Raw genomic sequence first — 14,439 nt, forward strand, 5'->3', positions numbered from 1 at the left:
CTGAGCTAACCGACCGCCCTGTGTGTATTTTTTTATTTTGCAAATGTTTGTATTGTTGTTTTCATCTTTTCCTTATTGCAACAGGAGCTGATCTTCCTTAGAATGCTCTTAGAAACTCTTAGAAACTCTCCTTAGGGAGAGTGTTTGCCAGGGACTGAACAAAATGAAAGGTGTTTTTTTTATTTTTTGTTGTTCTGCACCTCTTCAACTTGTCTGTAATATACTAGAATTTCTCAAGAGTTGAGGTGAAGCAATGTCTACTATTTCTCTGTGATCAGAGCTAGAACGGCTAGAACGTGGCTCTTACCCCAGAGAGTTACATGAAGGCTATGTATTAGTAATTAGCGGCAGTTTGGTGAGGAACATATTTAGACATTTGGCAAAACTATTGACTGAAAAATAATTTTTGGAGAAGACTTTTGGATTTTATTCTGTTTAAACATGAATATTACTTTAGTGTATGGGATAGTTGAGCCAGGCTAATAAATCATTAAATTGTGTATTATTCTCTTCTAGTATTGATTTTAAAGACCCGCAGTTTGCTGAAGATTATATTTTCAAAGCTGTAATGCTTCCGGGAGCAAGGTAACAACAATGTAGTTATAAAATATGGACTACCTGAATTTGTTTTATATAAACGATGTTCATCTCTATAACTCTTGTATTTTCAAATGATCAGAAAACCAGCACCAGTACTGAAACCTAGTGACTGGGAAAAATCCAGCAATGGACGGCAGTGGAAGCCCCAGCTTGGCTTTAATCGGGACCGGCGGCCTGTCCACCTGGATCAGGCAGCATTCAGGACTTTGGGGTGAGTGGTAGGTTTCTATCCTTTGTATAGTTTGCTTTTTCTGAAGCATCCATAAAGCACTGTCAGTATTTTTGCCACAGATATTTAAGAGAGTATTAGATACAACTTTTTACAGACATTTTAATGATTTTATACTTTTCTGGCTTTTCTTCAATTTTAAAATTCACTTTTGTTTCTTTGATTTATATTTTACTTTATGTGTTGCTTGAGAATTCCACTGTTTTCTCTTGAGAGTTTGCTATCTTTCTGACAGTTATTTAAAAAGAAAACATTCCCTTTACTCTCAAGAAAGTTTTAGCTGAATTAATGTACAATAGAATCTGTTTAAAGTGTTAACCAACACAATAGTACACAAAGCCCCAATTCTCCTAGATTTTTACTTAACCAATATTCAAGCAGTTATATCTATCTCATTGTTGCTTGAATTTTTCATTGCTTTGCTTATTGGTTAGATTGAGTCTCTTTTAATATGTTTACTGTTAATTTGTATTTCTTCTGTGAATTTCTGATTTTTATCCTTTGCTCTTATTAGCTATTGAATTATCTTTTTCCTAGCTACAGAGAGAACTATATATAGAGAGGGGACTTTATTGAAACAATAACAGGTAAAAAGTTGGGATAAAAAGAGCAATGGGCTGGGGGAAATTTTAGTGAGTTATTGTTTATGAATTAATAATGATAACTCACATTTAGATATTTCCAATTCATAGGAAAACCTTAAGATTCAAAATGGGATTTCGGCATTAGGTTGCCTTCAGCATGTACTTTATACAGTAAGGGACAGCGTGGCATAATCGTTAAGAGCATGGGCTTTGGATCCTAAATGTCTGGATGCAGATGCCTTTTTACCACTTAATACTTTCGTGCAAGCTACTGAACTGCTCTATGCCTCCCTTTTCTGTGTGTGAAATGGGAATAATAATTATACCTATCTCATGAAGTTGTTAGGATGAAGTGAGCTAATGCCTATCAAGTGCTTATGATAGTTCCTCAATACTGGAAGCATTAGCTGTTATTGTGGTTGGTTCTTTTGGAAGTCTTTATTCCTAATAGTAAAAGAAATACGAATTTAAAATATTCTTAAGATATCTCTTTGCATTATTTCAGCTGTTTTGGAATGCAATGTAGAAGTACCTCTAATTTGAGTTCTGACTTCTGAAGATGCTCTTAACTTTGATCCAAATTCCTACTTCTTGGAATTAATCCTGAGAAAATAATTTTAGAGGAGCATAAAGTTTTATGTCCAAATGTCTCTAGTGCATTATCTATAATACTATTAATAGTACTAAATGAGAGGAGTGATTTAGTTGAATATGAGACATCGACATGGTAAATTGTTCTATAGTTATTATAATTATGAAGACTATGAAAGATACCGGGAAATGTTTGATATAGTAAATTGAAAATAGTAAGATATAGAGTAGTAGTGTAGATAGATGGCCCCTTGTAGCCACAGGTTTTGCATCTGCAAATTTCAACCAACTGCATCAAAAGTACTGGGGAGGGAAAAATCCCTAACAGTTCCAAAAAGCAAAACTTGAATTTGTCACGTGCTGAGTATTACACTGACTCTACGTAAATGATGTTATTTGTAAGCTTATCCTGCTGTAGCTTATATGCAAATCTAGGTTACATGTAGGTACTATACCATGTTATATAAGGGACTCCTCAGATTTTGTTATCTCCAAGGCATCCTGGAATGGATCTCCCATAGATACTGACAGACAACTGTAGTGATAGACAAAACTGAAATGTAACCCAAAAAAAGAAAAATAGACATATTTTCGCTTAAAGTAATTAGTAAATATTTAAATGATTATCATTAAGAATCTTGTTGTGACAAGTAACATTTGCTGTCACCATTAATACCAGGTACTGTTTTGAACCTTTTTAATCTTTAAATCTGTGTTATCTTAATCATATCTAGTAGTAAAGAGATGGCTACTAGCACTTGATTAATTTGTGTCAGCTGTGATGTGATGGATATATCTAGATATAATTGTTTTCTGATTTGGGCGGGGCTTCCTTTTGCAGCCATGTTATGCCAAGAGGCTCAGGAACTGGCGTTTACAGTAATGCTGCACCACCACCTGTGACTTACCAAGGTAACTTATACAGGCCGCTGTTGAGAGGACAAGCCCAGATTCCAAAACTTATGTCAAGTAAGTTTTTACTAATTGGTTACTTTACATGCTAAATTAAATATTACTACAAAGGTTGGTTTCTAATCTTCATTGCTAAAAAAGATTTATTGTATCAGTGCAGAGATAGTAGACTTAAAAACATGTAATTTAGAAGAATTAGAAGAGAATACTCCTTGCAGTGTTCAGATATTTTTCTTCATATAGTTAATTAAATATATGAATTAGATTTCTTATTTTCATTTGTAAATCTTCTTTTGAGTGAACATATGCAAAAAGAGGTATGTGGAATGCACTGCTATTTATTCCATTAATCCAAGTAGTGGGGCAATTAAATCACATGCAGTGGATATGGAATTACAACCACTTAATAGAAAGATAACAATATCCCTTTCTTGAACAAATTGTATCTCATTACCACCAAAGATGAAGCCAGCCACTGCTTTCGGTAGGAATATGCTTTTTACCCGGTGGTTCTGTAAAGACTGCCTTTTCCTGACCCCTTATAACTTGTTTTATGGGCAGAAATGGTTCAGAAATGTTAACCAGTAGAATAATTATATGGTATTTGGATTGCAGTGGAAAAGGGTGAAAGTTGAATGTTAGGCTTCATAGATTTTGCATTATTTTTGAATTGTATCCCCATTTGATGTTGTTTTTGAATTCCATGGCTGTGCTCATTTATCAAGAAAGTCTAAGTTGTGCCAAGTTTTCAAAACCTCTTTCTTCATGAAATCCTTGCTTCTTCATTCCTGGTTGTCTGGTTGCTACCGAACCAGACAATGTCAGAATGTCAGGGAAAGAGAGTGGGGCAAGATGCTAACATTTGTTAAATCTAAGTGTCATCATTTCAAATATTTTTCTGAATGTTTGAAATGTTTCATAGAAATTAAATTAAAAAGATAGGGCTTTATTCCTTACATTGTATATTACATCCTTTTGACTTATTTTGTAACTGGAATTTTGTATACCTTAATCTCTTCTTTCCTGCTCATCCCCTCCACCGCCACCGCCTTCTCTGGCAACCAACAGATTGTTCTCTGTATCTGAATTTGTTTCTGTTTCGTTTTGTTTGTTCATTTGTTTTTTAGTTGCACATTTAAGTGAAATCTTATGGTATTTGTCTTTCTCTGACTTATACATAGCATAGTACTCTCAAAGTCCATCTATGTTGTTGTAAATGGTAAGGTTTTGTTCTTTTTTTTTTTTAAATGGTAAGGTTTTGTTCTTTTTTTTTTTTTAAAGATTTTATTGGGGAAGGGGAACAGGACTTTATTGGGGAACACTGTGTACTTTCAGGACTTTTTTTTTCCAAGTCAAGTTGTTGTCCTTTCGGTCTTAGTTGTGGAGGGTGCAGCTCAGCTCCAGGTCCAGTTACCGCTGCTAGTTGCAGGGGGCACAGCCCACCATCCCTTGCAGGAATAGAACCAGCAACCTTGTGGTTGAGAGGACGCGCTCCAACCAACTGAGCCATCCCGGAACTCAGCAGGAGCTCAGCTCAAGGTGCTGTGTTCAATCTTAGCTACAGGGGCTGCTGCCCACCATCTCTTTCGGGACTCGAGGAATCTAACTGGCAACCTTGTGATTGAGATCCTGCGCTCCAACCAGCGGAGCCATCCAGGAGGCAGCTCAGCTCAAGGTGCTGTGTTCAATCTTAGTTGCAGGGGGTGGAGCCACCATCCCTTGTGGAACTCGAGGAGTTGAACCAGCAACCTTGTGGTTGAGAGCCCACTGGCCCATGTGGGAATCGAACTGGCTGCCTTCAGAGTTAGGAGCACAGAGCTCCAACCGCCTGAGCCACTGGGCCGGCCCAGTTTTGTTCTTTTTTTATGGCTGAGTATTATATACCACATCTTCTTTATCCTATCGATGGACGTAGGTTGCTTTTATACCTTGGCTATTGTAAATAATGCTATAATGACCTTAGGGGTGCATATATCTTTTCGAATTATTGTTTTTGTTTTCATCTGATAAATACCCAGAAGCGGAATTGCTGGGTGGTATGGTAGCTCTATTTTTAATCTATTGAGGAATTACCATACTGTTTTCCATAGTGGCTGTTCTAGTTTCCAGTACCACCAATACTGCATGAGGGTTCCCTTTTCTCCACATCCTCATCAATACTTATTTGTTGTCTTTTTCATAATAGTCATTCTTACAGATGTGATGTGATATCTCCTTGTGCTTTTGGTTTTCATTGTCCTGATGATTGGCGATCTTGAGCATCTTTTAATGTGCCTGTTGGCCATCTGTGTGTCTTCTTTGAAGAAATATGTATTGAGGTCCTGTGTCCATTTCCTAATTAGATTGTTTGGTTTGTGATGTTGAGTTGTATGAGTTCTTTATATATTTTGGATATTGACCCCTTATTGGATATATCATTTGTAAATATATTCTCCCATTCAATAGGTTTCCTTTTTGTCTTGTTGATAACTTTCTTTCGCTATGTGAAAGCTTTTTGTTTGATGTAGTCCCATTTGTTTATTTTTGTTTTTGTTGCCTTTGTCTGAGGAGACATACCCCAAAAAATACTGTTAAGGTCAATGTCAGAGAGTTTACTGCCTATCTTTTCTTCTAGGAGTCTTGACAGTTTTGGGTCTTATATTTAAGTCTGCTATCCATTTTGAGTTTATTTTTGTGTTTGGGATAAGAATGTGGTCTAATTTTTTTTTTTTGCATGTATCTGTCCACTTTTTTTAACACCATTCATTGAAAAGACTGTCTTTTCCTCCATTATATATTTTTGCCTCCTTTGTCATAGATGAATTGACCACTATAGCATTTGCTTATTTCTAGGTTTTCTATTCTTTGATTTATGTATCTGTTTTTCTGCTGGTACCATACTGTTTTGATTACTACAGCTTTGTAATATAGTTTGAAATCAGGGGGTGTGATACCTTCAACTTTTCTTCTTTTGCAAGATTGCTTTAGTTATTTGGGGGTTTTTTTGTGGTTCCATATAAATTTTAGGATTATTTGTTCTAGTTCTGTGAAAAATGTCATTGATATTTTGAGAGAATTCCATTGAATCTCTAGGTTTTTTGGGTAATATGGACATTTTAATGATATTAATTCTTCTAATCCATGAGTACAGTATATATTATATTCTTTCATTTATTTGTCTTCTTCATTTCTTTTATCGATGTCTTACAGTTTTCCAAGTACAGGTCTTTTACCTCCTTGGTTAAATTTCTTCATAGGTATCTTACGTTTTTTCAATCGGTTGTAAATGGGATTGCTTTCTTAATTTAGTTTCCTGGTGGTTCATTATTAGTGTTTAGAATTGCAACAGATTTCTGCATATTAATTGCAACATCACTGATTTAATTTATTCTAATAGTTTTTGTTGGACTCTTCAGGGTTTTCTATAAATAGTATCATACCATCTGCAAATAGTGACAATTTTACTTCTTCCTTTCCAATTTGTATATCTTTTGTGTTTTTTTCTTGTTTGACTGCTGTGGTTAGGACTTCTAATACTATGTTGAATAAGAGTGGTGACAGTGGGCATCCTTATCTTGTTCCTGATCTTAGAGGAAAAATCTTTCACCTTTTCATCCTTGAGTATGACGTTAGCTATGGGTTTGTCATACAGTGTCTGACAATTAAGTTTGTGCACTCATCCTAGAAAAAGTGCTATATATCTCATTGCTGAATATCACTATAGTCACCTTCGAAGTACTCCCTTTGGAAAGCTATGCACCAACGCCATGGTCTAGTCCACCCTTCAAAGCAATTTTGGAACTCTTTTTTCTGGAATGGCCATCAGAGCTGTCATCGTATTCTTGATGTCCTGAATGTCATCAGATTGTCTTCCTTTCAATGTTTCCTTTATCTTCGGGTAAAGAAAGAAGTCATTGGGGGCCAGATCAGGTGAGTAGGGAGGGTGTTCCAGTACAGTTATTTGTTTATTGGCTGAAAACTCCCTCACAGACAGTGCCGAATGAGCTGGCGCATTGTCGTGATGCAAGAGCCATAAATTGTTGATGAAAAGTTCAGATCGTCTTTTTCACACAGCCTTTTCAGCACTTCCAAACAGTAAACTTGGTTAACTGTTTGTCCAGTTGGTACAAATTCATAATGAATAATCCTCATATTAAAAAAAAAAAGGTTAGCAATGTCGTTGCAACAAGTTCACGAACTTATTTGTCTGACCTTGTATATCGTGCTGTTATTCCCTTCTGACCTGCAAAGTTTTTGCTGAAAAACCAGCTTATAGTCTTTTGTACATAACCAGCTGTTTTTCTTTGGATGCTTTTAAGACTCTAACTTTTGGTATTTTAATTATGTTGTCTGTGTGGGCCTTTTTAGGTTCATCTTGTTTGGGACTCTTTGCTTCACTTGGATGTCTGTTTCCTTCACCAGGTTAGGGAAGTTTTCAGGCCTTATTTTTTTCAAATACCGTGTTTCCCCGAAAATAAGACCTAACTGGAAAAGAAGCCGTAGCATGATTTTTCAGGATGCTCGTAATATAAAATAAGCCCTAGTGCGTCTTTTGGAGCAAAAATTAATATAAGACCCGGTCTTATTTTCAGGGAAATATGGTAGGGCTTATTTTATATTACTGGCATCCTGAAAAATCATGCTATGGCTTTTTTTCTGGTTAGGTCTTATTTTTGAGGAAACATAATAAGTTTTCTGTCCCTTTCTTTGTCTTCTCCTTCTGGGACCCCTGTGATTCAAATATTTGTGTATTTGATGTTGTTCCAGAGGTGCCTTAAACTCCTCTTTTTCTTTCTTTTTTTTGTTCTTCAGATTGGGTGATTTCCACCACCTTGTCTTCCAGCTTGGTGATTCGTTTTTCTGCTTTATCTAATCTGCTATTGATTTCCTTTAGTTTATTTTACATTTCAGTTATTCTGTTCTGTTCTGATTGGTTCTTTTTATATTTTCTCTCATTATTAAAGTTCTCACTGAGTTCATCTATTCTTCTCCAAGTTCATTGAGCATCTTTATAACCATTGTTTTGCAGTCTTAGTCAGGTATTGCTTGTCTCCATTTTGTTTAGTTCCTTTTCTGTTTTTTTTTCCTATTCATTTGTTGGGAACATATTTCTCTGTATCCTCATTTTGAATGTCTCTCTATTTGTTTTTATAAATACATGAAACAGCAATCTCCTGATTTTGAAGGAGTGGCCTTGTGTAGTAGCTTTCCCTTTATGGACTGTATGGGCTGAGTTTCTTTGGCGTGCCAACTGAGGCTGGAGCTGGGATGGGCATAGGCCTCATGGAGACCTGGGGGCATGCTGCGCCGGGACCACCTTGGCAGGTCAGTTACAGCTGTAGTTGGAGATGACTTAGGCCATGGGGTGTACTGGGGGTAAGCTACTCAGGAGCTGCCTTGATAGTCATATTGGAGCTATAGCTGGAGTGGGTTCAAGCTATGGGGAGTACCAGGGGCAAGTCCTACACTGCCATCTTGGAAGCTGGCTTAACGACATTGAATGGAGCATTGTTAGATTCCGTCATGAAATCTATGGACTTCTGCAGTTTTATTCTATTTAGTGAAGCACAGAAAGGACACAGAGTTTAATGGGCCTCTTGGAGAACTGCTTGGTGCAGTAGTTTACTTTCCTGCTTTTCCTCTTAATATTTAGTAAACAACATTTATAAGTATTTCTATATATACACAGTATACGTGGAATATGTATCCAGCCATACGCATAAAACAGAAGGATCTATCACTTTGAAAGCACTATTAGTACCCTGAGATTTTTACCAGTAAATGGTGAAAGCACATTCAGGTTATTGTTAAAGCAAGCTGCTTGTTGACACATTCTTATCAGTTCCTTTTTTCTTATGGCTCTTGGACATTTACTTCTGCCCATAATGGTATCACAGCTTCCAGACTGACCACTGACCAACACTCCTGGTGTCTGTCAGGAAAAAGTAGAAGAAAAGCTATGCCCTGTAGCCGCCATAGCCCTCAAAACTGTTAGAACTGGACCAACCAAACCTCAGGTGAACAAAACTGAAGAAACAAAATCTTAAAAGGCTGTGGTTTATTGCAGGGGGCCAGGGGAAGAGAGAGGGGAGAGGAAGAATGAAGTCAGATAATGCCAGCAGCCAAAGGGGTAAAATGGTCTGTGACGTTACCCTGTCCAGAGCTTGAAGGTGCACAGGGACATAGGGGCAATTTACACTGACACAGCTACTGCACCAGTAAATACAACACGCACTCTTGTCAATGGCCATGCATCTTCAGTCCAAATTTACACACAAATGTGCACACATTCCTTTAGTGGATATAATGTAGAAGAATCCTTGTGGTGAGATCAAATACCAGAAATAAGAAGAAAATCACATTGCCATGGAATAGCTCAGCCTGAACAATGTGGTGATCCCAGCTAATCCATCAGATATGGTTTCTTTGCTCCCTTAATGTCCTTTGGAAATGGTGATAGCATTTGTAGGCTTGGTGGTAAAGAACTGAAGATAACTAGTGCTGGATAGAGGAACCTTATTTTTGATTCTGGCAGCTTGCTATTTTGGTAACATGGTAATTGAGTTGACCACAATCAAAGTACAGTGTACTTGATCTCTCCTTCTTACTGCATGAGTGAGCAGATGATGAAATAGTGATGTCAGCATCCTTGAACATATCTAAGAGGGCAGTGTTGGCTACAGCTTCTGTTTGAAGTGATGCTGTGTTTTGGTTGTGGCCTGAAGTTTTGAAGTGCAGCTTGGTATCTCCTTTCTTCCATGGAGCTCTTACCATTCAAACACCACAGATTTGGTAAAATAATAGTTAGGTTGACTTTCGCTTACCTCCACTCGGTCGTTTTTGTATGAATCCAAAGGGATTGGTGTTTTGTTTGTTTTGTTTTGTCTTTTTAAAAGTTTTTAGCTGATAGAAGAACGATGAGTACTTAGAACTGTGCCACTGATGAAAAGATAATCCTATTTTTTTAAATTTTTTTTATGGAGTGTGCAGCATGTCTATAATTTTGTTTAGATGACTGCATAGCATAGTGCTATCGGTCTTTATATATATGAGGTGTGATCAATCAATATGGTGAATGTTTAAATTTAAAAAAAAAATTACCGTAAAAGATACATTGCCGTTAATACCCCTCAAAATGCTCCCCCTCACTTTGAATACACCCCATCGTTCCTGCCACTTTCTGAAGCAGTTCTGGAAGACCTCTTTCATGAGTGTCTTTAGTTACATTGTCATGGCTTCCTCAATATCCTGAATCATTTGACTTTGGAGAAGAGCCAGAAGTTGCACGGTACCAGATCTGGTGAATAAGATGGATGAGGACACATTGTAATGTTTTTATTTGACAGAAATTGCTGTACCAGAAGCAATTTATGACATGGAGCCTTTCTGTTGTGATCACAAATATGGTGAATGCTGCTGCTGAGTGCCATCCAACAGAAAGGAAGGGCTCTTCAGTATGGGATGCAGCACGTTGAACCTTAGTAACAGCGTGTGACAAATTTCAACTTGTTTGGTGCAGTCAGGTGTGAGCTATGGCTGAGAGAAGGTATGTTTTAAAGTGTGCGGTAAGTCATCCTCCATCATGACAACACTCCATGTCACACATCACTTCTGGTACATGGCAATTTCTGTCAAATAAAAACATTACGGTGTGTGCTCATCCACCTTATTCACCAGATCTGGCACCATGCAACTTCTGGGCCTTACCCGAAGTCAGAATAATTCAGGACATTGAGGCAGCCAAGACAGCACAGCAAAAGACTCATGAAAGAGGACTTCCAGTACTGCTTCAGAAAGTGTCAAGAATGATGGCATAAGTGTATTCAAAGAGAGGGGGAGTATTTTGAGGGGAATTAATGGCAATGTGTCTTTTACTGTAATAAATTTTTTTTTTCTTATTCAAACATTCACTGTATTGTTTGATCACACCTTGTAGGTATTGCCATTTTATTATTCATATTTTTGGTCTTTTTTTTCCTTCTTCTTAAAGAAGTCTCTTTTACATTTCTTGTAATACTGGTTTGGTAGTGATGAACTTCTTTAGCTTTTTCTTGTCTGGGAAGCTCTATCTGTCCTTCAATTCTAAATGATAGCCTTACTTTGTAGAATAATTTTGGTTGTAGGTCCTAGCTTGTCATCACTTTGAATATTTCCTGTCAATCCCTTCTGGTTGAGAAATTAGCTGACAGTCTTATGGGAGCTTCCTTATATTTACTAGTTGCGTTTCTCCTGCTGCTTTGAGGATTCTCTGTCTTTAACCTTTGCCATTTTAATTATAATGTGTCTTGATTTGGACCTGTTTGGGTTCATCTTGTTTGGGACTCTGCACTTTCTGGGCTTGTATGTCTATTTCCTTTGCCAGGTTAACAAGTTTTCAGTCTTTATATTTTCAAATAGGTTTCAGTTCCTTGCTTTCTGTCTCTTCCATTTGGTATCCCTATGATGCTAGTATTATTGCACTTTATATTGTTCCAGAGATCCATTAAACTGTCCTCATGTTTTAATTGTTTTTGGTTTTTTTTTCTTTTTGGGTGTTTTCTGCTGCCTTGTCTTCCAAATCACTGATTTAATCTTCTGCTTCATCTAATCTGCTATTGATTCTGTCTAATTAATGTATTCTTTATTTCAGTTATTGTGTTCTTCATTTCTGACTAGTTCTTTTTTATGGTTTCTATCTCTTTGTGTAAGTTCTCACTGAATTCATCTATTCTTCACCTACTTTAATTGAGCATATTTATAACCAGTATTTTGAACTGTGTATCTGGTAGATTGCTTGCTTCTCTTTTGTTTGTTTCCTTTTCTGCACTTTTGTCCTGTTCTTTCATTTTGGGCGTGTTTCTTTGTCTCCTCATTTTGGCTGCATCCTTGTGTTTGTTTCTATGTATTAGGTAAATCTGCTATGTCTCCCAGTCTTGGTAGGGTGGCCTTATGTAGTAGGTGTCTTGTGGTGCCAGTGGTGTAGTCTCCCTGAATCACCTGAGCGAAGTGCTCCAGGGTTGTCCCTTGTGTGGGTTGTGTGTGCCTTCCTGTTGTAGTTGAGCTTTATTTGCTGTTGGTACATCAGTGAGTGAGATTGACCCTCAGGCTGACTGTTAGGAGTGGCTGTGACTACAGTAGATGAACTGTTAGTAGGGGCTGACCTCATCTGTTGGTTTCTCTGTAGTGGGGCTCTGGTGCTTGTTGAGTCCACCACTTATGTTTGTTTTTTGTGTAGCTAATCAAGTGGTGTTCTAAGGTGGTCTGAAGCCAGTCACAGGTGTGTTAGTTCTGGGACCTCTTGGGAGGACCTCTGGTGCTGGCCAAGGATGGTAGCTGCCTGTGCTGAGCTTGGAGGCTCCTGGGATTAGCTATACTGAGAAACGAGGCTGGCTGCCACTAGTACTATGTTGGCAACCACTTACCAAGTGTTACAGGGCATGCTAAGGCCAGTAGCTGCTTCTTTGGAGTTTATAGATCTTTCAGAGATTTTAGGGAAGTCAGGAACGTGGACCAGGGCTGACTACTAGTGAAGTACAGGTACTGAAAGAGCTTTGGGCCTGTGTGCGAGTTGGGTGGGGTGGGTTCTCAGGGAATTCCTAGGATGTGTTGAGCAGTGTTTAGCCAGTTTGTTGGAGGCTTAGCATTGGCACCCGCCTGTACCTGCCTGCCAGCACTTTTATCCCGGCCAGAGCCACCCCTCCAGTTCTCGCCCTGAAGCTAGATACTTCAGTTCCTCCTCGTATGTCCCCAGTGCTGTTACAAGTGCTGCACTAGAACTCAGAGGGAGTGAGTCCATCAGCGAGGAAGTCCATGCGCATGCCCTTTATGAGGAATACTGCAACTCCAGCAGCCCTCTATCTCACCTAAACAGAATCTTCTCTGGTTTTCACAGCCTAATGTTGTAGAGACTTCTCTTCCTGGTACTGGTGGTCCAGATTGTGGAGTTTAGTGGGGAGCTGGGACCCCTTGCTCCTCAGGGTGGACCTCCACAGCAGAGATAATCCCTCCTGATTCTGCCACACATGGGTGTGGGACCAGCCTGTTTAACGTCTCCACCCCTCCTGCCAGTCTCAGTGTGGCTTTTCTTTATATCCTTAGTTAGAGGAGTTCCGTTCAGCTAGTCTTTGTTTGGTTCTCAAGGATGGTGGTTCTATGATTTAGTTGTTATTTTGATGTGGTCATGGGAGGAGGCGAGCACAGCATTTACCTACTCTGCCATCTTGACTTCAAATTAGTATTTTAGATTTCTTTAAATAAATACCCAGCAGTGGAATTGCTGGGACATACAGTTGTTCTATTTTTAATTTTTTAAGGATGTTAAATACTGTTTTCCATAGTGGCTGCACCAGTTTACAATCCTACCAACCATATGTGCAGGTCCTCTTTCTCCACATCCTCACCAACACTTGTTGTTTATTGATTCATTGATAATAGCCATTCTGAGAGATGAGAGGTGATATCTCATTGTAGTTTTGATTTGCATTTCCCTGATGATTTGTGATGTTGAGCATCTTTTCATGTGTCTGTTGGCCATCTGTATGTCCTCTTTGGAGAAATATTTGTTCAGATCCTCTACCTATGATTTAATTGGATTGTTTGTATTTTTGATATTGAGCTATATGAGTTCCTTATATATTTTGGATACTAACCCCTTATTGTTGTGTATTATATTATTGGCAAATATCTTCTCCCATTCAGTAGATTGTCTTTTCATTTTGTTGATGGTCTTAACCATGCAAAACCTTTTTGTTTCATGTAGTCCCATTTGTTTATTTTTTTCTTTTGTTTCCCTAGCCCAGGAAGGCATATCCAAAAAATATTGCTAAGTCCGATGTCAAAGAGTTGACTGCGTATGTTTTCTTCTAGGAGTTTCATGGTTTCAGGTCTTAACATTTAAGACTTTAATCCATTTTCAGTTTATTTTTATATATGGTGTAACAAGGTGGTCCAGTTTCATTTTTTTGCATGTGTCCAGTTTTCCCAACACTATTTTTTGAAGTGGCTGTCTTTACCCCATTGTATATTCTTGCCTCCTTTGTGTCATGATACACTATTAATATCTTTTTAATGACTATAAGACTTTAAAGTTAATTCCTGGTGTTGGTAATGTGTGCTGTGCCCCTTTTCTTGATTCGTGTTATTAGAGCCTATTTAATTTTGTTAGTTTAGTTTTTTGTTTATTTTTTCATTGAATTAGCTTTTAGCTTTGTGGTTGTTCCCCACCTTCACCCACCCATCCCCAGCCCCATTTAAGTACATTTATTTTTCCTTCTTCTCTTGTTTCCTGTTGATTTCTGCTTTTGTCTTCATTCTTCTAGTTTCTTTAGAATTAAATTGGTGTTCTTTTTAAATCATTTTTGGAGGTGAAGACTTAGGTAATTTATTTTCAGTTTTTCTTAACTAATATATGCACTTGATTACAATAAATTTTCCTCTAATAACTTTAGCTTTGTCATACATTCCTTTTGTTACGTCATATGTTCATTGTCATTCACTTCATAATATTTTTCTGATTTCAATTCTTTTTAATTATATAGTCATGGATATGTTATTTTTTTAACATAT

At 37.7% G+C, this 14,439-nt stretch overlaps 1 protein-coding gene across 1 annotated transcript in view; it reads left to right on the plus strand.

Moving 5' to 3' along the window:
- Positions 1 to 14,439, plus strand: part of XRN2 (5'-3' exoribonuclease 2) — an 85,220-nt gene that overhangs the window by 55,942 nt on the left and 14,839 nt on the right. The window contains exons 25-27 of the mRNA XM_033095033.1: positions 517 to 585; positions 680 to 811; positions 2,846 to 2,973. Of these exons, the coding sequence (XP_032950924.1) occupies positions 517 to 585; positions 680 to 811; positions 2,846 to 2,973 (329 nt within the window). The remainder of the gene's footprint in view (positions 1 to 516; positions 586 to 679; positions 812 to 2,845; positions 2,974 to 14,439) is intronic.

The sequence above is a fragment of the Rhinolophus ferrumequinum genome, chromosome 23, assembly GCF_004115265.2.
Source record: "Rhinolophus ferrumequinum isolate MPI-CBG mRhiFer1 chromosome 23, mRhiFer1_v1.p, whole genome shotgun sequence".
In the NCBI taxonomy this organism is placed as follows: domain Eukaryota; kingdom Metazoa; phylum Chordata; class Mammalia; order Chiroptera; family Rhinolophidae; genus Rhinolophus; species Rhinolophus ferrumequinum.